Source organism: Balaenoptera physalus (assembly GCF_965194825.1).
Source record: "Balaenoptera physalus genome assembly, chromosome: 6".
Lineage (NCBI taxonomy): Eukaryota > Metazoa > Chordata > Mammalia > Artiodactyla > Balaenopteridae > Balaenoptera > Balaenoptera physalus.
In genome coordinates, this window is record NC_138885.1 from 65033014 (window position 1) to 65058558 (window position 25545).

At 35.9% G+C, this 25545-nt stretch overlaps 2 protein-coding genes across 9 annotated transcripts in view; one reads left to right on the plus strand and one right to left on the minus strand.

The window, feature by feature from the left end:
- Positions 1-5981, minus strand: part of METTL8 (methyltransferase 8, tRNA N3-cytidine) — an 84761-nt gene extending 78780 nt beyond the window's left edge. For all 3 annotated transcript variants that reach the window (XM_082465478.1, XM_082465477.1, XM_082465475.1), the window contains exon 1: positions 5712-5981. The gene's annotated coding sequence lies outside the window, so the exon portion shown is untranslated. The remainder of the gene's footprint in view (positions 1-5711) is intronic.
- A 110-nt stretch (positions 5982-6091) lies between these two features.
- The window catches only part of DCAF17 (DDB1 and CUL4 associated factor 17), a gene marked incomplete at its 3' end in the record, with an annotated part of 68540 nt that continues 49086 nt past the window's right edge, over positions 6092-25545 (plus strand). For 3 of the 6 annotated variants that reach the window (XM_082465422.1, XM_082465420.1, XM_082465421.1), the window contains exons 1-7: positions 6092-6573; positions 7032-7135; positions 12770-12860; positions 16112-16248; positions 17006-17084; positions 18242-18331; positions 20933-21037. In XM_082465422.1, coding sequence (XP_082321548.1) covers positions 6448-6573; positions 7032-7135; positions 12770-12860; positions 16112-16248; positions 17006-17084; positions 18242-18331; positions 20933-21037 — 732 coding nt within the window. In that variant the 5' untranslated portion in view covers positions 6092-6447. Of the gene's footprint in view, positions 6574-7031; positions 7136-12769; positions 12861-16111; positions 16249-17005; positions 17085-18241; positions 18332-20932; positions 21038-21496; positions 21603-25545 lie in introns of all 6 variants that reach the window. The other 3 variants (XM_082465417.1, XM_082465418.1, XM_082465419.1) reach the window with 3 other exon arrangements.

The following is a 25545-nucleotide window of genomic DNA, read 5'->3' on the forward strand; positions in this document are numbered from 1 at the left end:
TAAACATGAATAAGACAAGGATGTCCATTATCACTGGTTCTATTCAACACTGCACTGGAGGTCCTGGCCAACACAGTAAGAAAAGAAAGAGGAAAAAAAGTAAAAAAAATTGAATGGGAAGTAACAAAACTGTCACAGTTTCCAGAGGACATGATTATCTATGTAGAAAAATCCCCCAAACCTTACAGATGACAATTATTGCTATTAAAGATAAATGTTGGCAAACAAAAGATCAATATACAAAAACAACGTTGCTAAACGTAAGATCAATATACAAAAAGACAACTGCAAGTTTACATACTAGCAAAAATATAGTGAGAAGACCTAATTTAAAAATATACCATTCACACAACGAAGACCCAGCGCAGCCAAAAAAAAAAATTAATTAAAAAAATACATATACCATTTACAATACTGACCAAAAATATAATGTACTTAGAAAGTTGCAAAATATGCAATCCATTAAGAAAAAGATTATAAAATTTCATTAAAAGACACTAAAAAAGATCTAAATAAATGGAGAGACATACTGTCTTCAGAGATAGGATCATTTGATATGGTAAAGATGTCAGTTCTCTTCAAATTGATAGGTAGATTTAATGTCATCCCAATCAAAATTCCAGTAAGGTTTTTGTAGAACTTAAGCAGATTTAAAAATGTATATGAAAGTGCAATTGCAAAAAAGAAATAAGACCCTCCTGAAGAAAAGGAATAAGGTAGAGGACTTGCTCTACCAGCTGGAAAGTCTTATTATAAAAGTGGTCAGGTATTCATTAACCCAGGGAGAGAAAAATAGAATAGACCAGAAAATAGAGCCTAGAAATACACTATGAATGTAAACTTGTGTTTTATTTATATAAAGAGGAAAGAGGGATCCAGGAACAACGATGGGCACATAAGAGACGTCAAAGTTTTAGGTAATGTTCTGTTTTTTTAAAGTTGATGATAGCTATCTGGGTATTCATTTTATAATTATTATTTATATATTATGCTATGTTACCTATACATATTCTTTTGAATAAATAAAATATTTTTTTAAATAAGGGAATAGTTTGTAAACTTTACTATCAATCCTTTAAACCTAAATCTTTCTGGATTTTGTATATGAATGAATCTACTACATGTTCAGACATATATCATCAAAATATACAGAGAAAAAATAAAAGAACCAAATTTATGGTTAAAAGCCTCAATAATTTCAAAATAAATTTCCAAAAGTGACTCACTCTCACCTGAACTACTACAATTACCTGCAAACTGGTCTCTCTACTTCACTCTTGTCCTGATGCTGTACCCAACTATCTCTTTAGGGAATGTAATATCACTCCAGAGATTTTTCCCATCACATTGCCATGGGCTCACATGCTCTGACCCCTGCCTACTTCTGGGACCTGATTTTATTCCTCTCTTCCCACATGCCCCAGCCACAGAACAGATCCTAACATTCTCCAGCATTAATGTCTATAATGCTAATGTGTACATTTAATGAAATCTTGGCATCTTTTCATTGACAGCACATTGTGAGTATTTCCCTGCTTTCCATTTGTTCTGGGGAATTTGGGGATGTTGATTTGTGGTTCTGCTTTATCATGATTTCACTTGACTCTTTCCTTCATCTTTAATATCCACTACATCAGAAGTCCTGTCAGTTCTACTTTCAAAATAAATGTATCCTGAATCTGTGTCCTTCTTTCCATCTCTCCTGCTACCACTATAGTCCATCTATCATATCTTACCTGGACCAATGCAACAGCCACCATCTCCTTGTTTCCATTCTTGCGCCACTGCAGTACACTATAGCCACAATGATCTTACTATAACAAATTAGATCATGTTACACTCCTTCTTCAAAGTGTCCTATGGCTTCCCATCACAACAGAATAAAATCCAAAATTCCTTATACCCGATGTGACTTGGTCCCAGCCTACCTCGGCAAGTTCACTTCCCTCACGCACACTGAAGAATCACACTAGCCTTCTCATAGTTGTAGAATAATCCAACGTTGTGACTGCCTTGGGGACCTTGAATTGGAGCATCCCTCTGCCTGGACTACTCTAACCTCAGTTCATGCAGATTGGCTCATCCTCATCATTCTGGGCTCAGTTCAAACTCCACTCTTCAGAGAGGCCTTTCCTGACCATTCTGGGTACAGCAGGGCTCTCAACCACTCACTGTCGAGCACATCACTCTGTTCTCTCTTCTTCCCAGCACTTTATCACTTCCTGAAAATCTTATTTTTAAAATCTATGTATTATCTATCTCTCCCAACACGTGAGGACCTTGTTCCCTGTTCATTGTTATACCCTATGCCAAAACAGCTGCCAGCACATTGTAGATGAAAATAATTACATGTTGAATGAATGACCTCTTGTGGCCTTGGCTCAAATTTCTTTGTCTCTGAACAAATGTTCAGGTTTAATAACCGGAGTGTTTTATACATTTATTCTGTTATGCCTCTTTAAACGACATATGTGAACAAAAAGCATTTTATTAACTTCTGAACTCATATGTCCTCTTTTCTGTCTTTAAAATATCATGGCAAGGATGGTTAAGTATTCTCTAAACATCACACAGACACAGAATGAAAAAAAAAAAAAAAAAAAAACTAATGTTTGTTTTATGCCCCAAATTAAGAGAAGTAATTTCCAAATCTTAACCTAGGGGTATCTGTTCATGACATTTTACCTTCAACAAGAAAATATCTACTTTATAGGTAGAACTGTTAGGGATTAAAGTTTTTTTTTTGTTTGTTTGTGAAGAAAAGAATCTTTATTTATTGATTGATTCCCATAGGTTTATTTTTTATTTATTTATTTTAACATCTTTATTGGAGTATAATTGCTTTACAATGGTGTGTTAGTTTCTGCTTTATAACAAGGGATTAAAGTTTTTACAAAGTTATTTCTTTTTATTAATATTGTGGTTTCCTACTTATTTAAAGAATTTAGACTAAATCTGATTCTATGTTAAAAGTACTTAGTTGCTGACAATAGAATCTGTACAACATTGTTTTTAGAATAGCCCATTCATTCAACATACATGTGCATCCTTAGCACACTGCCTAAAATGTGGTTACTGCATATGTATGTTGAATGAATGAATGGACCTCTCTAAGGACAAACGTTGGGAAGACAGGCAAACAACAATTCTAATATAGTGCCACAACCAGTGTATGCAGAGTAACATGTTAGAAGAGGCAAGGCTATAACTTGCCTTGTCTCTTCTAACATGTTAGAAGATGGAGGGGTCAGGAAAAGTGTGTGAGTGGAGCTGTGATACCTGGGATGAGTCTTGAGATAAACAGGTAAGAGGAGAGGAAGGGAGCTCCAGACAAAGAAAATTTTAAATGTAAAGGCACCCTGGCTTGAGCAAGTAGGCAACATGTCAGAAGCACAAGAGCAAACATGGGGCTTCCCTGGTGGCGCAGTGGTTAAGAATCCGTCTGCCATTGCAGGGGACACAGGTTGGAGCCCTGGTCTGGGAAGATCCCACATGCCACAGAGCAACTAAGCCCGTGTGCCACAACTACTGAGCCTGTGCTCTAGAGCCTGTGAGTCACAACTACTGAGCCCGCATGCCGCAACTAATGAAGCCCACACGCCTAGAGCCCGTGCTCCGCAACAAGAGAAGACACCGCAATGAGAATTCCGCACACCACAACAAAGAGAAGCCCCCGCTCACCGCAACTAGAGAAAGCCCGCGCGCAGTAACGAAGACCCAAAGCAGCCAAAAATAATAAATAAATTAATTAATTAAATAAATTTTTTTAAAAAGCAGAGACTTTAAAAAAAAAAAAAGGAGCAAATGTGAAGAATGGGCAAAGATGAAGCTGAAAATGTAGGCAAGATGCAGATAGTAAAGTGCCCTATATACTACACTAAGGCATTCAGATTTTGTCCTATAAGGCACCTATACAAACCTCGAGGAATTCGTATACGTAGCCTCGAGGTTATGAGATTTCTCTAGAGAAATGTTTTATTTTTAATTTGCTAAAAATCTAAATAAAAAAAATTTTTTGAACAAAAGGATACTCTGGATCATCTGGATGACTACCTTTTAATTGATTACAGTACTGTCACAAGATTTCAGTTCACACGCTTGTGTTCAGGACTGCACTGGCAAACAAGTGGTTCATCATTGGCACAGGTTAATGAGAGACATGGAGACTTTTACATAAATGATGTTTGTCAAGTGAAGGTCAAATGAAATCATGACACAATGAACAAAGGAAGATTTTTACATTGGTTTAAATAAAGAGAAGAGGTGAAGTCACTCAGTAATCTCTCAACACAAGGACAACGCGGACAGGCCTTTCTGTAAGGAATTTATGCCCTGGAGGACAGTGAAGGTTTACTTTTTAGAGCATGATAGGTCCAGCAAAAACAGTCTCATTGGTAACAATGAATAAGCATTCATCAGAATTTATTTGTTTTACAGTTTTGCTTCATGTAATGTACAACCGTTTATACTGAACATATTTTAAGTTCACCACAGAGAATCCTAGGTATCTACTTAGGTTTGAGAAATTCTGCTCTGGGTGACTGGGAGCCACTGAAAGATTAAATAGGGAAATGACAGATTTGTGCTTTAGAAAAATCACTCTGGCAGCAGTGTGGAGGGTTGGAATTGAAAGTATTTAAGTAAGGCAGAAAGGAGGCTACTTAACATAATAATGTGATAAAATGGTGAGGCCCTAAATTACTCCGGGGGGATATGAAGAGGAGATGGATAACAGAACCAAAAGCACTTGGTTGAGGGTGACAGAAAAGAGGGCATCTAGGATGACTGTCCCTTGGGTGACTTGGTGGTGAGATACAGACCACTGGGAGACAAACAAGTTGGGGTGAAGGGGAAGGAGAAGAAAAGAGGTGATCAATTCAATTCAGCAATGATTTGAATTTCATTTCAGCCAAAGAAAACCCAGTTATCTTTTCTGGGTCCGTTTTCTCAGTGACAGCTGCATTCATGAATTACCAAATTAACTATTATAGCGCTCTCTAAAAATATACAAAGCACTCCACAGTATGCTGTAAATAAGTCATGAAAAAATCAGCAAAAGCCCAGGCCCTAAAGGAAATTCAGCAGAGTTAAAAAGAGATATGACAAATTTTTCCTAAACACTTAAAACCAATGCACTCATCCAGTATTGTACTTTTTGCTCTGTCAGTCAAATGCAATCACTCCCTAGCCCACGTCTGAACAAGAGGCCACGTGGGAGATGCAAAGACACCACCCTCAAGGCACTTAAAAGCAAAGCAATGGGCCTCGTCTGGTGCATGATTACTGAAACCTTAGTGTGGTAGGAATGTCATATCCTCAATGACCCAGCCCTTGAGGATATGACAGGAACCTTGACCCTACAGGCAGGGCTAGTCACAAAGTTATCTTTTACTTAGAGGAATCAACGTGGAGTACCCGAGGCAGTTCAATAACAATGTAAATATTTCATATTTCACTCCCGATAAGGAGGGGGGGAAAAAGGCGAGAGTAAGGACAATGCAGCAATTATCGCAAAACCAGCCTGCGTCTCCGCGGACCACAAAAGGGCGGGCCTCCGCGAAAGTAATTCAACTCTAGTTTGGTGGGAATGCCAGCACCTTCACCACTAACTCATAGTAACAAAAGCATAGTGTTTACGGACCCAAAAGGTTTAACCGTCCACCTCATCCACAACGTCCAACGCGTGACTGAAGGGAAAGCCGCGGGCGTACCTTTCTTTAGCACAGGACGCTGCCCTCGGGGGAGAAGGGCGGTAGCACACGACACTACCCCCCTCTCGGAGCCCTGTCAGGGCCTCTCAGAGCAAAAGTCGGGGGCTGAGAGACGTAAGGGTACCGGGGCGGCAAGGGACGGACCCCTGAATGCAGGGCTCGAACAGGTAACGGGAACCAAGAGGCTGCAGCACAGCGCCCCCACGGTTCTCCCGCGACGCCGCGTGCAGAGCCGGAAAGGCGCGCCGGCCCTACGGCGCAGCCTCCGCCGGGGCCAGAGGAGGCGGGGCAGGGCGGGGCCGCGGCCGGTTAGAGGCGGGGCCAGGGCAAGCGCTCGCTCCCCGCTGCCTTGTGGGGGTTGTAGTTCTGGGAACAAGTCAAGATCCCTCCGAGGACACTGGGAACTACATTTCCCAGTGAGGGAACGGCTCCGGCGGATCGCGCGTTACGGGCGTCGCAGTGTCTGCCGCCGGGTCCGCAGCCGGAGAGTGGTTGAGGGGCCAGCCAGGAAGGGAGTTTCTTTTCCTTCCCAATTGCCCGCTCTCGGGCGACGCCGGCTCTGCCTTCCTTCGTCCCACTGCCGTGCTCCCCCGGCCCGGCTCCGGGTGTCAGCTTTTCCTGGCCCCCTCGGGGAGTTGGGGCCTGGAGGTTGGAAGGTAGCGGCCGTTGCCCGGCGCCGGAGTGAGAGGCGCACCCCTCTTGAGCCCTGCCAACTCCGCCACCGGCCCGCACCTCCATGGGCCCAAGCCAGAAGCCCAACGTGTGCCGCAGGCTGAGTCGCCGGGCGCTGGGCTTCTTCTCTCGGGATGCGGGCGTGGTGCAGAGGACGAACCTGGGTATCCTGCGGGCGTTGGTGTGCCAGGTGACCGCCCGCCGGCCGGGAGCCGAACCAGGGGCAGCGGGGTGACTGGCGGGGGGTGGGGCTAGGGGTGGGAGTCAAGCTTCGGGGTGGGAGTCAAGCTTCCGGCCGGGGTGCAGTTTTCACTCAAGACAGCCCCGGTTTAAGAAGATCACCCGTGATGGGCAGGGTGATCCAGGCCTTGAACCTGGAAGATTAGTAAATAGCCTTTAATAGAACCGCCACATGCTTTTAGTTTTAACTTTCTTATGTCTTCTTGCAGACAGTTTTTTTCTAAAAATTGGGCACCCCACTTAAGCCAAAACGTGAAGGTGGAGTGAGGAAGAATTGAACATAATGGTTTTTTAAGAACGTACATGAAATTACTTTGAAAACTGTAAATGTAACTATCCAACTTAAAATTGGTGCACAGTAGAAACTTAGGAGTTATTTGCTAAATCGAAGTTCCTTGTGTCTTTTAGGAAAGTACTAAGTTTAAGAATGTTTGGACAACTCATTCCAAGTCACCAATAGCCTATGAGAGAGGAAGAATATATTTTGACAACTATCGGTGCTGTGTCAGCAGGTATCTTTTTGGTGAAAGTTTTTGCTGTAATTCATTTGACTGTTGATCTTAACTCTAATTTTTATAGAAACACATGCCTACATTAGTGCTTAGTGAAATAGGAGAATGGAGAAATCGGTCCAAAATAAGGGTAGGGGGTAAAATGCATGTAATTTTAAAATCTTGTTAAATCTAAAGTTTGAGGTTTTATCCTTGTAAACACCAATTTGAAGCAAATTTATATTGCAGGCAAAATGACAGATTGCTGAGTACAATGTAGTATTTTATTCTGCTTATAAGAAACCAGAGTCAAGAGATCCAGGTACCTACTAATTAGATGCTGTTTTAGAGAAGACTTTCTGTGTTTTGTTTTGAAACTACTTGCCTTTGTTTTAGAAGAAAATTTTCATACTTGCTCAAGTAGAGAATAGCATAGTGAACCCCATATATTCATTACCTAGATTCAAAAAGGATCAAGATTTTGCCACATTTGCTTATCTTTTCCCACCCCCTTTTCCTTAATTCCTTTGCTAAATATTTTAAAGCATATTCCAAACATCTTGCCGTACTTGTTTGCTGCTCTTAAAAAATATGGTTATTTCCTTTTTCTTTTTTAACGGCTTTGTAATTCACCCTTTTAAAGTGTACAATTCAATGATTTTTACTTCCTTGAAATTCAATGAAAATGAATTTGATGAACCACTGATGGTTCATATAGGCAGCCATCACTAGAGTTAATTTTAGAACATTTTCATTACCTCAAAAAGAAACACTGTACCCTTTAGCTATCACCAGGATACCTTCATCACCCTCAGCCCTATGCAACTGCTAGTCTACTTTCTGTCTCTATAGATTCATCTGTTTTGGACATTTCAAAAAATTGAATCACATAATATGTGATTTTTGTGTGTGACTGGCTTCTTAGTAGATTACCAGTTTATTGTAAAAGTTTATAACTCAGGAACAGCCAGATGGAAGAGATGCATAGGGCAATGTATATGGGAAGGAGCACAGAGCTTCTATACTCTTTGAGCCCGCCACTCTTCCTGAATCTCCATGTGTTCACCAACCCAGAAACACCTCTCCTTTTCTAATATATATATTTAGTGCCATACATTTACCTCTAAAGACTGTTTTTGCTGCATCCCACAAATGTTGATACATTGTATATTCATTTTAAAATTTCTTTTGAGAGTTTCTTTGACCCTTGTGTTAATTAGAAATGTATCATTTAATCTCCAAATATTTTGAGGTTTTCCAGCTATCTTTCTGTTATTGATCTCTAATCTAATTCCACTGTGTTCTGAGAGCATATTTTGTATTCTTTCTAGTTTTTAAAATTTGTTGAAGAATACTTTATGGCCCAGAGTGTGGTCTATCTTGGTGAATGTTTCACGTGGGCTTGAGAAGAATGTGTATTCCCTTGTTGTTGGATGAAGTACTCTAAAGGTGTCAGTTGCACCCAGCTGATTGATGGTACTGTTCAGTTCAACTGTATCCTTATGGACTCTGCTTGTTGGATCTGTCAGTTACTGATAGAGGTTGTTTTGAAGTCTCTGTATTAGTGGATTTGTCTATTTCTCCTTGTGTTCTATAAGTTTTTGTCTCACATATTTTGACATTCTGTTGTTAGATGCATACACATTAAGTAATGCCACTCTTTATCCCTGATAATTTTCCTTGTCAAAGTCTCCTGTGTCTGAAATTAATATGACTACTCCAGCTTTCTTGTGGATAATATTTGCATGGTATACTTACATGTTATAACATATATTTGAGTCTTGTTTTTAATCTACTCTGACACTCTGTCTTTTGATAGGTGTATTCAGACCACTCACATTTAAAGTGATTATTGATGTAGTTGTTTTGATACCTCCCATATTTGTAACTATTTTCTATTCATTGTGTTTGTTCTTTGTTTCTTTGTCTTTTATTCTTTTTCTGCCTTCTCTGGTTTTAACTGAGCATCCTATATGATTACATTTTCTCTCCACTTTAACATATCAATTATATTTCTTTTTTAAACTTTTTATTGGTTGCCTTGGAACTTGCAGTATACATTTACAACTAATCTAAGTCACTTTCAAGTCACTCTCTCCTACTCTCTTCATGAGTAGTGCAGCTACCTTATAACAGAGTGTTTCTAATTCCTCCCTCCTGTGTTTTATAATATTGCTGTCATTCATTTTACTTATCCATAAGCTGTAATCACTGAATACCTTGTTGCTGAATACATTATTATAAACACATTTTTATCTGTTAAATCAATTAAGTATAAGAAAAATGATGGATTTTATTTTATCTTTATTTATTCCTTCTTTAACATTCTTCTTTTCTTTATGTAGATCTGAGTTTCTGACCTATATCATTTTTCTTCTCTCTGGAGAACTTCTTTGAGTTCTTAAGGCAGAACTTTCTTATAAGGCAGGTTCACTGACAACACATTCCCTCAATTTTGTTTGTCTGAAAAAGTCTTATTTCTCCTCACCTTTTGAAGGATAACCTCTCAGGATACAGAATTCTAGGTTGGTGAGAGTTTGTTTTGTTTCATCACTTTAAATATTTCACTCCACTCTCTACTTGCTTGCATGGTTTCTGAAGAGAAGTCCAGTGTAATTCTTAACCTGTTCATCTGTAGGTAAGGTGATTTTTTTCCTCTCCCGTCTTTCAAGATGTTCTCTTTGTTTTTGATTTTCTACAGTTGGAATATGGTATGCCTAGGTATAGATTTTTTGGTATTTATCATGCTTGGTGTTCTGTAAGCTTCCTATATATGTGGTTTGGTGTCTGTCATTAATCTTGGAAAATTTTCAGCCATTATTATTTCAGTATTTCTTCTGTTTTGTTCTCTTTCTTCTCCTTCTGGTATTCCCATTATGTGTTCATTACACATTTTCCAATTTCCCACAGTTCTTAGATGTTCTGTTCTGCTTTATTCATTCTTTTTTCTTTCTAGTTTGGGAAGTTTCTGTTGACGTATGTTCAAGATTCACTGATTCTTTCCTCGGCTGTGTCCGGTCTCCTGATAAGCCCATCAAAGACATTCTTCATTTGTATTATAGTGTTTTTGATTTCTAGCATTTCCTTTTGATTTTTCTTAGGATTTTTGTCTCTCTGCTTAATTACCCATCTGTTCCTCCATGTGTCCACTTTTTCCATTAGAGTCCTTAGCATATTAATCATATTTATTTTAAGTTCCCAATCTGATAATTCCAAAATCTCCACCATAACTTAAGTCTGGTCCTCACACTTGCTTTGTCTCTTTAAACTTCGTATTTTGCATTTTAACGTACCTTGTAATTTTTTGTTGAAAGTCGTACATGATGTATTGGGTAAAAGGAATGGCAGTAAATAGGTCTTTAGAGTGAGATTAATGTTATTCTGGCTAGGAGTTAGGCTGTGTTTGTTGCTTGCTGTCGCTGTAGGTGTCAGTGCCTAAAATTTTCTCCGGTGTTCTTGTTTTTGTCTCCCCAGTACTGACTCCAGCGGCTTGCTCCTGGGTTTTTGCTTCTAGTAAGCTGTGATTCTTGGTATCCACCTCTCTCTCCAGTTTTGGGGGCAGCAATTTGCCCTCTGACCTCAATTATCTGATGTAACTAATAAGAGTTGTTGATTTTCAGTTTGCTTAGCTATTTTCTTGTTGTGAGGACATGACTGATGGACCAGAAACCAGAAGTTAGAGACAATGGTGTTTTAGGTAGTGTTTGAGATTTGTTCTGACCCTGGAGGGCTCCTCCCAGCAGTCTTTTTCTGATTCTCTCCAGCAAATTAGCCAGCCTACAGTTTAGCCTGTATGGCCAGTGAATCTACAGATCTCTACTCATTTGCCTTTCACCACAGCCTCCACTGGTTGTGAGAGTGCTCTTAGGCTAGAACTTCTCACTCTGTTACAAATGAAGTCAGTTTCTCTGGGAAGAGACTTGGGGCTATCTGCTTTATGGCCTGCTTCTCCACCAGGCAAAATCTTCAAGCCAAGGCTCTCAAGCTGGCAGGGGGAGAGGGTCAGTGGCACTTTTGCCTCTGAATGACTCCCCTACTCTAGCTGAGCACATGGGGTTGGGGCAGACATTAGCCTCGGATTTTCTTGCCACTCTGAATGTGGAACCACTGCTTTATGAGGTGGTAATACTGAGAGCTCCAGTATTCTTAGGCATGGCAGGCCCAAGGTAGAGCCTCCATCCCATGAGTAGGGGCTAGGCAGAAGAAGGGAGTCCCACCTCTTGACTGCACTAACCTAGGACCCAGGCCCAGCAATGAGGAGGTGGATGCTGGATGGAAAATGCTGTCATTCTACCCTTCGAGGGAAGGTAGCCCTCTGGGAGCTGGGGGTTGAGGGAGCCCTGTGCTCTTGGCTGTACCAGTCTGGAGTAGAGTTTTCATCTTGCTGAGCTAAGAATGGTGGGGAGGGAGCACATATTATTTCAAACACCATAGACTCTTACTGTTCTTACTGAGTTCTAGTAGATTTTTTTGAGTAAATGTTTTTTCATTTGTTATATGCCTCTAGGACCACTTCCAGAGACTTTAATTAGTTGTCCTTTTATAATTCTCACCATTTTCCTGGGGAACATGTCCATAGAGCTCCTCATACTCTCATGCTAGAAGTGGAAATCTGGACATCTTCTTATATCATCATAATGTCATTATCATGCCCAGGAAAATTAACAGTAATTCTTTGGTATCATTTAATGCCCATATTGTAACTTTTCCAATTTAGAGGTAGCTGCTTTAATTGAAAATTTTAAAAAAATCAGAGTAAGTGGCATTGATTGGTGATCCAATGGTAAATACCATTGGAGTTCTTTAATATGCCATTCATGGGTGTTTTACCCATAGGTTAGAATCATATATGAGGTTGCTTTCATTCCTGTGAAATTCTGTTTGGTTTAAAGCTTTGAGTCAGTGAGAGTACATCAAAGTTGAATAAAATTGTCACCCCTAAAAATTGTTTCTAAATAGTAGTTTAATTTTAAAGTTCATGAGTTTAAAAAAATGAAAACATCTATGTATACCTCTCAGTAATCAGGGAAGTATAAATTAAAGGTAAGAGACTATTTTTCATATCAAAATTATAGTGTTCAATATCGGCAGAAGTATAAACTTATTCAACCTTTCTGAAACACAACTTGGGAGTAAAAAAAAAGCCTTAAAGGGTATTTCCTTTTTTATCTACTAATTTGCATCACAAATAAAGGAACTCTTTATCTAATTAATTTTCATTTTACGATGTTGGAATAACAGTTTATGAATGTGGAATTCAACAGAGATATTCATAATAAATGTTAAAGGGTAAAGAAAGAATTCAATATGATCCAATTTTGGAAAGTGATCAGCAGGTGGGTATGTGTATATAAAGAAAAGCTAGAGGGAAATGAACCAAGATATTAATACTGAGCCAAAATGTTAATATTGGGTAGTTTTATACTATTATAATTTATTTTAGTTTATTATATATTTTAGATTTTTTTCTATGAATGTGTATTATGAATTTTGTGATCAGAAAAAAAAATGTTAACATTTAATCGAGAAGAGGAAAGCAAAGTAGCAAGTTGTATTTTTGGTATTCCAAATCTCTGAATTAAAAAAAAAAATCCCTCAAATCTGAGCAAACACTACCTCATTTATAAAGAAGAATAATCTTTTTTTTTTCCCCAGTGTTGCATCAGAGCCAAGAAAACTTTATGAAATGCCAAAATGTTCCAAATCAGAAAAAATAGAGGATGCTTTATTATGGGAATGCCCAGTGGTAAGATTTGTTTTTAGAGCACTTATTTCTAAAGCATTTTTAGCCTAGAAGAACAGATTATTGTTAACATACTGCATAAAGAAATAAAACTTAAGTATCATAGTGATTCTTAAACCTTGAAAGGAATCGAGAAGAGAGCATATCTTTTGATTATCATTTTTCCTCACAAAGTAATTCTTGTCCTAAAAAATTATATATTAATACTATGAATATATTTTTAACTTTTAATACCATTTGTAAATCTTGAAAACTAGAAAAAGTTATGAACTGATTAAAAGTTTTATAAGCAATATAAGCTAGTTTATAGTTATTCTTAGCGTTTAAGAGATTATTCTACTTAATATATTGAGACAATAAAATATTTATTTAGGGCAACAGTTACGTTACGTGACTCTTTGAAAGTGGATTCTTATGGGTTTCCTCTATGAATCTTTTTAGGAAAATAATAAGATAAAAATTAAAAAATAAAATAATAGCTAAGCTCATTCCACCAGATCAGAATTGCCCCAGTGTGTATTTTTTCAGAACACCGTTTTCATAAGATGTTAACATCTTATAATTGCTAGAGGAGTTGGGAGAATTAGGTTTTTTAAAGGGTTAAACAAATTTATTTATAGAATTACTTCTCAGAGCCTTTAATACTGTTAATACTTATAATAATACTACTGTTCATGGTGATTGTCAAACCATTTTCCCAACTTTCTTGATCATAGAACTTCCTATTTTGAGATATATTTTTAAATATTAATTTTCCATAGGATCAGTGTTCTAAGAAACACACTTAAGAAGTGCTGCAACACATATATACAATGGAATATTACTCAGCCATAAAAAGAAACGAAATTGAGTTATTTGTAGTGAGGTAGATGGACCTCGAGACTGTCATACAGAGTGAAGTAAATCAGAAAGAGAAAAACAAATACCGTATGCTAACACATATATATGGAATCTTAAAAAAAAAAAAAAAAGTGGTTCTCTTGAACCTAGGGGCAGGACAGGAATAAAGACACAGACAGAGAGAATGGACTTGAGGACACGGGGAGGGGGAAGGGTAAGCTGGGCGAAGTGAGAGAGTGGCATGGACATATATACACTACCAAATGTAAAATAGATCGCTAGTGGGAAGCAGCCGCATAGCACAGGGAGATCAGCTCAGTGCTTTGTGTCCACCTATAGGGGTGGGATAGGGAGGGTGGGAGGGAGAAGCAAGAGGAAGGAGATATGGGGATATATGTATACATATAGCTGATTCACTTGGTTGAGATATGGGGATATATGTATACATATAGCTGATTCACTTGGTTATAGAGCAGCAACTAACACACCATTGTAAAGCAATTATACTCCAATAAAGATGTTAAAAAAAAAAAAAAAAAAAGTACTGCCACAGGGGCTTCCCTGGTGGTCCAGTGGTTAAGACTCCTCGCTTCTACTGCAGGGGGCACAGGTTCGACCCCTGGTCAGGGAACTAAGATCCCGCATGATGCGTGGTGTGGCCAAAAAAAAAAAAGAAAAGAAAAAAAGTACTACAACAAACTAATCAGGTCTCTGAATCTGGCTGTTTGTTTTTTAGGAAAAATAGAATATGTGACCAAAAATAATGATTAAAGGTTAAGAGACTATGCTTTGCATTTATTATTAAAATTCCTTTTTTTTTTTAAACACTTGTTTTTACATAAAATTGTCGTTTTCTAGAGCTGCTGCTTTCTTTTTCCCTGGACAGTTGCTTTCTTTTCATAGAAGTCTCCTTTTTAAAAATCAGGAAGCTTTAAATCTACGTTCTCTTCCCCAACTCCCTATTGAAAGTTAAAAATAACTATTGTGTCCCTACATCTAAAGCCTTTTAATCCAGTCTCATTGGTGAGGGGAAGAGGATGACAGATTTCCTAACTGAGAAAAATTTTGAAGACACCAGTGCAGAACACCAAAAATTTAGAGCAATCCTGCAAAAATAAAGTTTCTAGTAACCGAATTCCTAATCTCAATTCTCTTTAAACATTTTATTCTTATTTGAAGTGGAGCAAGATTTTCCACTAAGAAAAACTAAAAAGCATATTGTATTAACATACTGATGTGAAACTACATTTAAACTAGCACCCTTCTTCTCTGAGATAATGTGTGAAATACAACTTTTAGTTTAGGAAAATAGCTTGAACCTATTAGTACGCTACTTAATCCTTTTTTTTTTTAAGTAGGCAAGGTATAAATGGTACATTTTAAAAACTTTTAAAACTCCATGAGGTGATACTTATGTAAGACACCAAAGAATAAAAATATTTACATCATTGCCTGTGATTATAGTGTAAGACTTCAGTAGCTAATAAGCTTAAACACACACACACACACACCCCCAAGAAACAAACAAAAAAACCTTGTTTCTTTCCCTAACATTTGAAAGGGGAGACAAATCTTAGGAGTATAAATAAAATAACTACGTTTACATTCTTTTCTATTCACTCTTGAGCCCAAGCAATGTAAGAGTAATTTCAACTTCCTTATTCTTAACTTTCCTCTTAGAACATCCTTTTTATTTTATAAATCAAAGTAGAACCCTTGGCTTCTCTTTCTCTTTCTGCTTTAGTCTTCTACCTTATGGCAACTCCTCCGTGGCAGGTACACCGAAGCAGCTATCCTCTCCCTTTGTTGGGGGTAATTCATTGGAGATAGGTTCTCTTTAAAATTAGGTCTGACTCTTTTCTTCTTTGGCTGCCTTGATTCTGGATTTTAGCTTTTCATTTGAGGTTAGAGTAGAGCCACAGTGACGGGATAATTTGCTCTTTTGCCATTTTAACTTCTATCAAAAGGAAAACAAGTCTTGGAATAAAGAAACATCTATTCTAGCAGGTGACTCTTAATTACTTATGCTATTATACATGGTTTTAAGAACTGTTATTGTTGCTATTGTTATCACAGCAGCATCAGTAGTACTCCTATTACTGTTGTTATTATGATAATGATTGGCTAACATTTGTTGAATACTTAATGATTAATACTTAATAAGTAATCAGTTATTTCAGGTACTGTTGAAGCACTCTATGTGACCAAACTCACTTAATAAATTAATGATGAAAATAATTATTCATGATTTTAATCTTTCCTTGTCTTAATTCTTTATTTGTGCATTAATAGTTCTTTTTTAATTTACTTACTTGACTATTTCTTTAAGTGTTTAGCTGTTTTCTTTGGATATGGATTACTGCAGATTGTTTATGACCATGCAGTTTCAGTTTTATACCTCATTTTTTTTTAAGGGAGAAATGCTTCCTAATACATCAGATTATAAATCCTCACTCATAGCACTGACTGCTCATAATTGGCTACTTCGTATATCAGCAACTACAGGAAAAGTCCTTGAGAAAATATATCTTGCTTCATATTGCAAATTCAGGTATTAACTGTGACTTTGTTGTTTAAAATTTTATTATGAAAAATTGAGACTGTGGCCCAGGATATTTCAAGATTTTTTTTTTTAAGTTTTCCATTGTATACATGGATCTCAGTTTAAAAACCTATTCTATTTTTCTCTCCTCATGACTACTTTTGAAGATCTGAGGATGGAGACCCTTTATCATTTATCATTGTATTCCTCATAAGTAACTAACCTCTAGTAGTTGGCAGATACCCTTTGTTAAAAAAATTTACTTTTTACAAATAGTATTTTATATGTAGGGTGTATTTTATGGCAGATTTTTCTGAAGGCTGGTCTGTTGCAGTTAATTACCTACGTAATATAATCTAAGAACTGTTAATTTTTAACTAGTAATTTTATAAATTAGATATAAATTTTTGGAATGAATATGTGCATGCAAAATGTGAATGTAACATTTTCAATGCTTTTTGTAACTTCCATTTTAAATCAGGAATGGTTTTTTGTTTTCTAAGTTTTGAATACTGACAGATCAAACATAATTTTTATTCACTGAGACTCTAGAAGGATTAAAATTATATATATATTTAAAAATAGGAATAAATGCATATAAGGATCTAAGGGAATTCTTTTAGTTATTTGTTTTTAAAATAAACTGCTTTGCTTTTATAATTTAAGTAACTGAAAAACTGTTCACTTATAAAATATCTATTATATTTTTATTTAAGTAGAAGGAAATTGACCCAAATGAATAAATTTCTTTTTATTCTTTTAAAAGATACTTGAGCTGGGACACTCCTCAAGAAGTCATTGCAGTCAAGTCAGCTCAGAACAAAGGCTCAGCATTGGCCCAGCAGGTAGACATCTTTAAACATTCAATAAAATAAAGAATTTTTTCCAGAGGAATTTGTCTGAAAATTTGTTATGAAATAACTAATGATCTTTGATTTCTGAAGCATGCTATAGAAGTTGTTTACCACAAATTTAGGCAATTCCCTTCAAGCCACTCTGGGGAAGTACCACAGATTATTTTATATTCCATAACGGAAAGAAATCTGAACCTTATTCTTCAAAGTAAAGGAGCTATCTTCTTCAAGCAGAGAAATCACTCGAGTTTTAATTGTTGATACTTTTTTCTATTTCCATTTTCTCATGTCAGTGTAATACTGTTTTGTAATGCTGAATGATATGACCATGATAAATAACTCTGTGTCTTTTGATTAGACCCTTGATTATTAGAATTCCAATTCACAATATAAATTATGTTGTATAATAATACAATACAATATATTAATTTATATTATAATCCATTATATAGTAGATAAATATATTTTGTTATACAGTATATAAAGTATGTTTTTGTAAAATATATTTTGTTGTTAAGAAACGTTTACTGTTAATGCTTACTTCTATAGATTTTTGTGTGTATATGCAGTTTGTAGTATCTGAAGGGCTAAAGGTTTAGTGGACATATTTTGAACATGCAGGCCTTCCTGTTTAAGTAACTTTGCAATATAGATAGAGGAATGTTTTTAATTCATGAAAACAGTGTTTTTATTTTTTTAATTAAAAAAACTTTTTATAGAAGTATAGTTATATATATATTATATGTTACATATTATATTATAATATAATATATAAGTATATTATGTGTTATATATATAAGTATATATATAAGTATATATTATATTTATATAAATATAAGTATATTATATGTTATAGATGTACAATATAGTGATTCATGATTTGTAAAGGTTATACTCCATTTATAGTTCTTATAAAATATTGGCTTTATTCCCCATGTTGTACAATATATCCTTGTAGTTTGTCTTATACATAATAGTTTGTACCTCGTAATCCCCTACCCCTATATTGCCCCTCCCCCACTTCCCTTTCCCCACTGGTAACCACTAGGAAAACAGCAGTTTTAGTATATGTGCTGCTGAAGCGAGCACAAAACAGCAGTTTTAAAATACTCTTGAGAGCTGCCTATGATTTTAGTCTTTCCTTTTAGGCAGGCATTCAGCAGCCTGTTTTGCTGTACCTTGCAGTGTTCCATGTGCTACCTTTTTCACTCATAGGGATTCTGGAGATCAACAAAAAGGTAGGAACTCATTTCTGATTTAATTGTAATATTAATTTTTTGACAATAAGATGTAATATCATTTTTAATTATTTGTTTATTAGGTGTTTGGATTGGAAATGTTCCCTTGACTGTACAAAGCTTGGTGATTTAGTTTATTTCATATCAAAATACATGAGAACATTTGATGTGGGAAGAGAGTCTAATAGTCTCTTCATCTTTCTACATGTTTATTTATTTAGTTAGTTAGTTATTCTTGGCTGCTTTGGGTCTTCGTTGCTGCGCATGGGCTTTCTGTAGTTGTGTTGGGGGCTACTCTTCATTGCAGTGCGTGGGCTTCTCATTGCGGTGGCTTCTCGTTGTGGAGCACGGGTCTAGGCACGTGGGCTTCAGTAGTTGTGGCACGTGGGCTCAGTTGTCGTGGCGTGTGGGCTCTAGAGCACAGGCTCAGTAGCTGTGGTGCATGGGCTTAGTTGCTTCATGGCATGTGGGATCTTCCCGGACCAAGGATCGAACCTGTGTCCGCCGCCTTGGCAGGAGGATTCTTAACCACTGCGCCACCAAGGAAGTCCCTTTCTGCATGTTTTTATGCTTCTCAAGTGGATAGTGTTGAGTACCAATCATTAACAAACCACTGTTGTATAAAATTATGAAATGAGTAAAATATTTTTTTCATTGGGAATATTCCAAAGCTTGTTAAAAATGATCATAAAGAAAGGTAAAAAGCTGCAACAAAGTGCCTCATTTTAATTGCAAAGTATAGATCTAAAACTTGTTTTGTGGTATATAAACAAGTCTTATAATTAAATATGTAAGTTCTTCAACTCATTCAGTGTTGGGTTTTATTGTTGTTGCCATTGTTCTTGATTTGTGGGGTGGTTATTTGGGAAGAAAGAAAGGACATATTTCCTTTGAGTAAAAGAATCAATAGTTTGCTAGTTTCCTTTAAAAAAATTGTTACTTAGTTCGGGTGAATAGTTATTTATTGGTCTATTCTACTAGTCTTTAATTAAGCACCTGAAGCATTATTGAGCCCAGATCTTGAGGGTCCACTAATACTTATAAGCAAACAAGATGAATGTATTTTAAAAATTTTATATAAGCATAATATACTAAACTGCATAAAGACTAAAGAATTAATTATTTATTAATTGTTCATTTTGTATCAGGTACTTTGAATATTTTACAACATATAATAATAGTGTAATATATAAAGTATTTAACTAGGAGGTTAAGCAGCTACCAAAATCCTAAAGGTAGTAAATGGAGAAGCTGGAATTTGAACTTAGATTTGACTCCAGAGATTAAACCAAATTTTAAAATAAGAGTGGCTACTTTATTATAGCACTCATCATTTGAAAATACATTTGAATTAAACAAATCCTCCTTTCAAAGTGGAGAATGAGGATCAGGGAATAAAAAGTCATAGGCTAGTCAAGAGCAAAGCAAACCATGATTATCCTTTTAAGAGATGACAAAAAACACAGCTCATAAATGTAATTGTTCTCTTTGTGCTTGTGGATTAAGTAATTGTGTATACTTATTACAGTCTACAATAGGAATGAACACTTAGCAAAGTCATAAATTGTTTCTATTTATTCTTACATGTTTGAGATAATCATTTGAGGGATTTGATTTTGATTACAGTTATTTGAAGTATATCTTTCACTTACCATGCATAATAAGACTACCTAGGGGCCAGGCTCAGAATGTACTTTAAGCTATTTGTTGGGGTAGTAAATCTTTACTAAATGATTTGTCTTGAGTAGAAACAGAAACAGATTTTCACTTAATTTCTACTTGTTCTTTCTTTTTTATTTATTTGTTTTTGGCTGCATTGGGTCTTCGTTGCTGCACGCAGGCTTTCTCTAGTTGCAAGCGGGGGGTACTTGTTCTTTCATTGCTATGAATATTTGTTTATGTTAGTTGGCTTTTGTTAAATATTAAAATAGGCACAGAGTCAAGTTCTTTTTAGAGCTCTGTGGAGCATCATGACAGGATCCAGTGCATAGAACAGAGACAGAAAGGGAACAATGAGCCAAAGCTTCTGAAGGTCAGCTAGGCTAAATGTTTCTGTATGTATTTGGTTTTTAACATGTTCGGTTTTAACAGTATTAGATATTTAAAGAAAAAGGTAATGATAAAATTCTCGAGTTGGCTATTTTTTATTAGAATTACTTTCTTAGACCCAATCTTTTCACCTCCAGCTAAAAAATGTCCCTTCATAAATAACATTTTATGAAGAATAGGTCCCTGTATTTATTCTGCCATGTATATCCTGCATGGTAGAATTAAATGGACTCAGTTTACACCTATGTCCATGAGGAAAAGGATTTGTTATTAAAAGATATTGACAAAACTGTGAAGCAAATGTATGCTGCTGCATCATTTTGAGGGGTATGTGTTACACTCCCATTAGTGCTTCAGTTTGAGACCCCAGTGGCTTACCACTCTCCCCTAATAACACCTTAGCTTCCAGTTTCTGAATTATAATTAAGTTATAATGTTAGGCAGCAGTGTTGTAGTGGTGGCCTGAATATTAAACAGATGCACAAACCACTGTGAAACTCAGATGATTGGCCTTCTGGTCTTTTCTCAGGTGATATCTACCTTTCCCCTCAGATTTTCGGGAGCATAACAGATGCCACCTTGTCTCATGGAATACTGATTGTGATGTACAGCTCGGGACTGGTCAGACTTTATAGCTTCCAAGCCATCACTGAACAGGTAGAGAAAACTGAAATTTGCCATATTGAAATTAACTTGAGATTTGGACTGAGGTATGAATTTTTTTTTTTGAATTTTATTTATTTTTTTATACAGCAGGTTCTTATTAGTTATCCATTTAATACATATTAGTGTATACATGTCAATCCCAGTCTCCCAATTCATCACACCACCACGCCCCCGCCACTTTCCCCCCCTTGGTAGGACTAGGTATGAATTTTTTAACGTGATGTTTTTAAAGTAAGGCACTGTGTAGACTTCAACTCTACAAAACTGTACAAATGGAGAAAGACAAAGTAACCTTTAAAAGAGGGGTGGGAAGGTAAATAGAAAGGCCCTTGAATAAATAAAGACATTTCCTCTGTCATATACATGTGAATTTGATTTTTTTCTCTCTCCAGACAGCAAATAAGTAGGTGCTAAAGCCACCATTTTTGTTTTGTTTTGTTTTATTTTTAGTTCATGCAACAGAAACTTGACTTAGGGTGTGCATGCAGATGGGGTGGGACTACTGGAACTGTAGGAGAGGCTCCTTTTGGCATTCCTTGTAATATTAAAATCACAGGTATGGCTACTATATAGTACTTTCTTCACCTTAAAAATTAAGTGGTCATATTAATAGTTATTAATTGTAATCATCCAAATGTTTTTTGCATAATTTAATTATAAATTAATTCATTTTATTCCTATGCAGATTATTCTTTGCTTTTGAATAGGCGTTCACAAAAATCTGTTATTCAGTTAGATAAAGGCCTGAGGATGCTGGACCTTGCTCAGCCAGAGATCTGTTACCTTTGGCAAGTTACTTTACCTTTCTGGTCTTGATTTCCTTATCTGCAGAATAATAAGTTGCAGCAAATGATACCATCTTAGTTCCTTTATAGCTTAAAATTTTACAATTCTGTGAAATTTACCCAACTTAAAGATCAACAAAGCACAAAAAAAATTATATATAATTTTATAAATATAATAAAAATGTTCTATATGTAATTAGCTTATCAAATTCAGCAGTTTATTAAAAGGAAATGAACTGCTACTCAAATTGAGCAATCTGTGTTAGATAAACCATGACTGACCAGAGTTCATCTCAGCAATATAAGAATTATTTAATGCAGACAGATGTAAAACTCATATGAATAAATTTAAAAAGATAATATATTTTGTTATCCTAATGTTTGTTTATCTTTAGTCTTGGTTCATTAAGAATCATTCTTGGGACTTCCCTGGTGGCACAGTGGTTAAGACTCCAAGCTCCCAATGCAGGGGGCCCAGGTTCAATCCCTGGTCAGGGAACTAGATCCCACATGCGTGCTGTAACTAAGAGTTTGCATGCCACAACTAAGGAGCCCACATGCCACAACTAAGGAGCCCACCTGCCACAATTAAGACCTGGGGCAGCCAAATAAATGTAAATAAATAAATATTTTTTAAAAAAAGAATCATTCTTTATCATATTGAGGACATTTCCTTTTACTGCTAACCAATAAAAATCACGTATTTAGGTGAAACTCCAAAGGTTTTTCTAACATGGGTCAAAATAAGACAGTAATTTTTTTCTATTATTACTATTTAACATTACATCATCAACAAATCAAAAAACAAATGAAAGATTTAATTGTGAGAAAGGAGATGTTCTTTTTATTAGTAAATGACAGACTATAAAAACAGAGTCCAGTATAGCCATTATCCAAGAAACTCAAAATAAATATTCTAAAAATTACTCGGGGTTTTAGATGTCTTGGACAAGCTGAATTAGGCAGTTCTGTGATAACTCAGCCTCAGCAATACCTCCTATATTTGATACAAATATGCTAGCAGGAAATCTATTAAGAATTTTAAAACTACAGGCTCCAGTGGTAACTACAATGTATTATTTTGAAGAGAGTTTCCCCAAATGGTACATCGTTCTCATTGAAATGCAGATAATAAGCAAGTAAAACGAAGAACAGGGTGATAAAGAAAACTCATAGAGCCTTTGATTGTGCTGTGATTTTGGTCCCTGTTTGTAGAGAGAAGACTAGATTTGAGATCACAATGTTGGTCTGCTACTAGTAAGAGTGAAATTCCACTACTAACTGGTGGTTATGATAGTGAGCAAATTACTTAACCTCTCTGGACCTCACTTTTATCAACTTTAAAATAATAACATTTGAAAATATCTGTGAAATCACATGCCATTGTAAAACAATACAGCGATTGTTGGACATTTAGCTTAGAAAAGTAGCATACTATGTTGGAAACTTTGAGTATTTTTTCAAACTATATTGACTGAAATCCTATTCATTTCTCCAGATTTGTTTTTCAGGATCATTAAGGTCTGTACAAAATAATATTCCTTTTAACTTTAAATAACGTTTTTTTTAAATACAGCAGCAGTTCATTTTCATTACAGAAGAATTAGGAAATAATGATAAACAAAATAGCGAAAGTTTAAAATACTCATAGTCCTCCTGCATGGAATTAACTGTTATCACCTCAGTGTGTTTTTTTGGTAATCTTGTATATATGTCTGAAACCAAAAAAGAATCATACTGTGAATACTCCTTCATAACTTGCTTTTTTAAAAAAATCAAAAATAAATAAATAAAATAAAATAATGGCAATTCCCTGGTGGTCCAGTGGTTAGGACTCCGTGCTTCCACTGCTGGGGGCCCATGTTTGATCCCTGGTCAGGGAACTAAAATCCCGCAAGCCACACGGTGCAGCCAAAAACAGAAAAAAGAAAAGAAATAATAAAATAATTTAAAAATAAATAAAATAATTTAAAAAAACAACTCGAAGTATAATTTACATGCACTTAAATGCCCTCATTTTAACTGTACAATTTGAGTTTTGCCAAATGTTTATATCCATGAAACCACTACTACAATCAAGATTTAAAATCTTTTCATCACTCCAAAATGTTCCCCTGTGCCCTTTCCAGTCAATTCCCTCCCCATCCCCAGCCTTAGGCAACCAATGAACCTGCTTTCTTTCACTCTAGTTTTCTAGAGTTTCTTATAAATGGAAGCATATGATATGTACATTTTTGTCTGGCTTCTTTCACTCACCATATTATATTTGAGATTCATTGCATATTATTGCATATATCTGTAGCCTAACCCACTTTTAAATGTTAATGTATTACAAATATTAATTTCCATCTAGATTATTTAATAGATGATCTTATGAAAACAAAGTTGGAGTTCTATCTTACTCTTTACATCAAAAGAAATAATAGATGGATCAAAGATTTAAAGTTCTGTAAGAAAACTTAGACAATCTTTTTATCTCAGAGTTGAGAAGAGCTTTCTGACACAAACGCAGAGCCATTAAAGAAGGGATTGATAAATTTGGCTACATAAAAATAAAGTGCTGCAAGGTAAAAAAAAAACAAAAGCACACTCATATACCAACTCAAAAATCAAACAACAAACAGGGGAAATATTTGCAACATACACTGTAAAGGGGTAATTTCCTCCTTATATATGAGTTCTACGGACCAGTAAGAAGAAGTGACTACAACAACAACAACAACAAAATGAGCAAAGGATATTGTTCAGAAGAAGAAATATAAATGACTTTTAATTTGGGGAGGACAAAGACCAACGTCACTGATAAGAGAAGCGCAAGTTAACACTATCATAAGATACTTCTTTTCAGATTCTCAAATATCAAAAAGTTAGGTAACAGGGTTGGTGAAAGTATAGAAGAGGCACTTTCATTTATTATTGGAGTCCCTCGCGGAGGACAATTTGTCAGTATGTTTCAAAATTTTAAATGCATATATTCCTTGAGCAATTCCATTTTTAGGAGTTTATCCCAGATACATTCACATGTGTACAAAATGACAAATGTACAGTTACAACATTGTTTCTAACAACAAAAGATTGGAAACAATGTATATTGATACATTGATAGGTGACATTAGTATTCTTTCATTGTTTGCCTATGTCATAAACTTAATTGTTAAAAAGAAACAGGAATTCTTTTTGCACTGGTATAGAGAAGTTTCCAATATATATTAGTAAGTAAAAAAAGTGCAAAACCATGTATATAAAAAACTTCATTTGTGTTAAGTATTCATATGCATATATTAAAAGTATAGATATATGAGTATATGCCTTTAGGATTTCTTGAAATATCTGGAAGGGCACACAGAAAACTGATAAATCGTAGTTATCTTTGAGGGATACAGATGGAAGGAAAACTTAGTTTTCATTATATTTCTTCTGATGCTTTTTGAATGCAGTACTTATATTACCTTTGCCAAAGAGTGGTCCTGTGTATATGTGTGCACACGCTAAGCTCCTCAAGGTTTTAAGATCTGGACTTATGTACCATTATATGCATGAACTGTAAATTTATTTAACCAGTTTACAATGGACATTTAGGTTGTTTTTAATTTTCTGTGATTATAAATAGTATAAGAATGCTCCTGTAATTATTAATGATCCTAAAATTTCCTCATCACAAGACATGGAATCAGCCATTCTCTGAGAACTCATAGGCCCTTTCAATTGAGAATA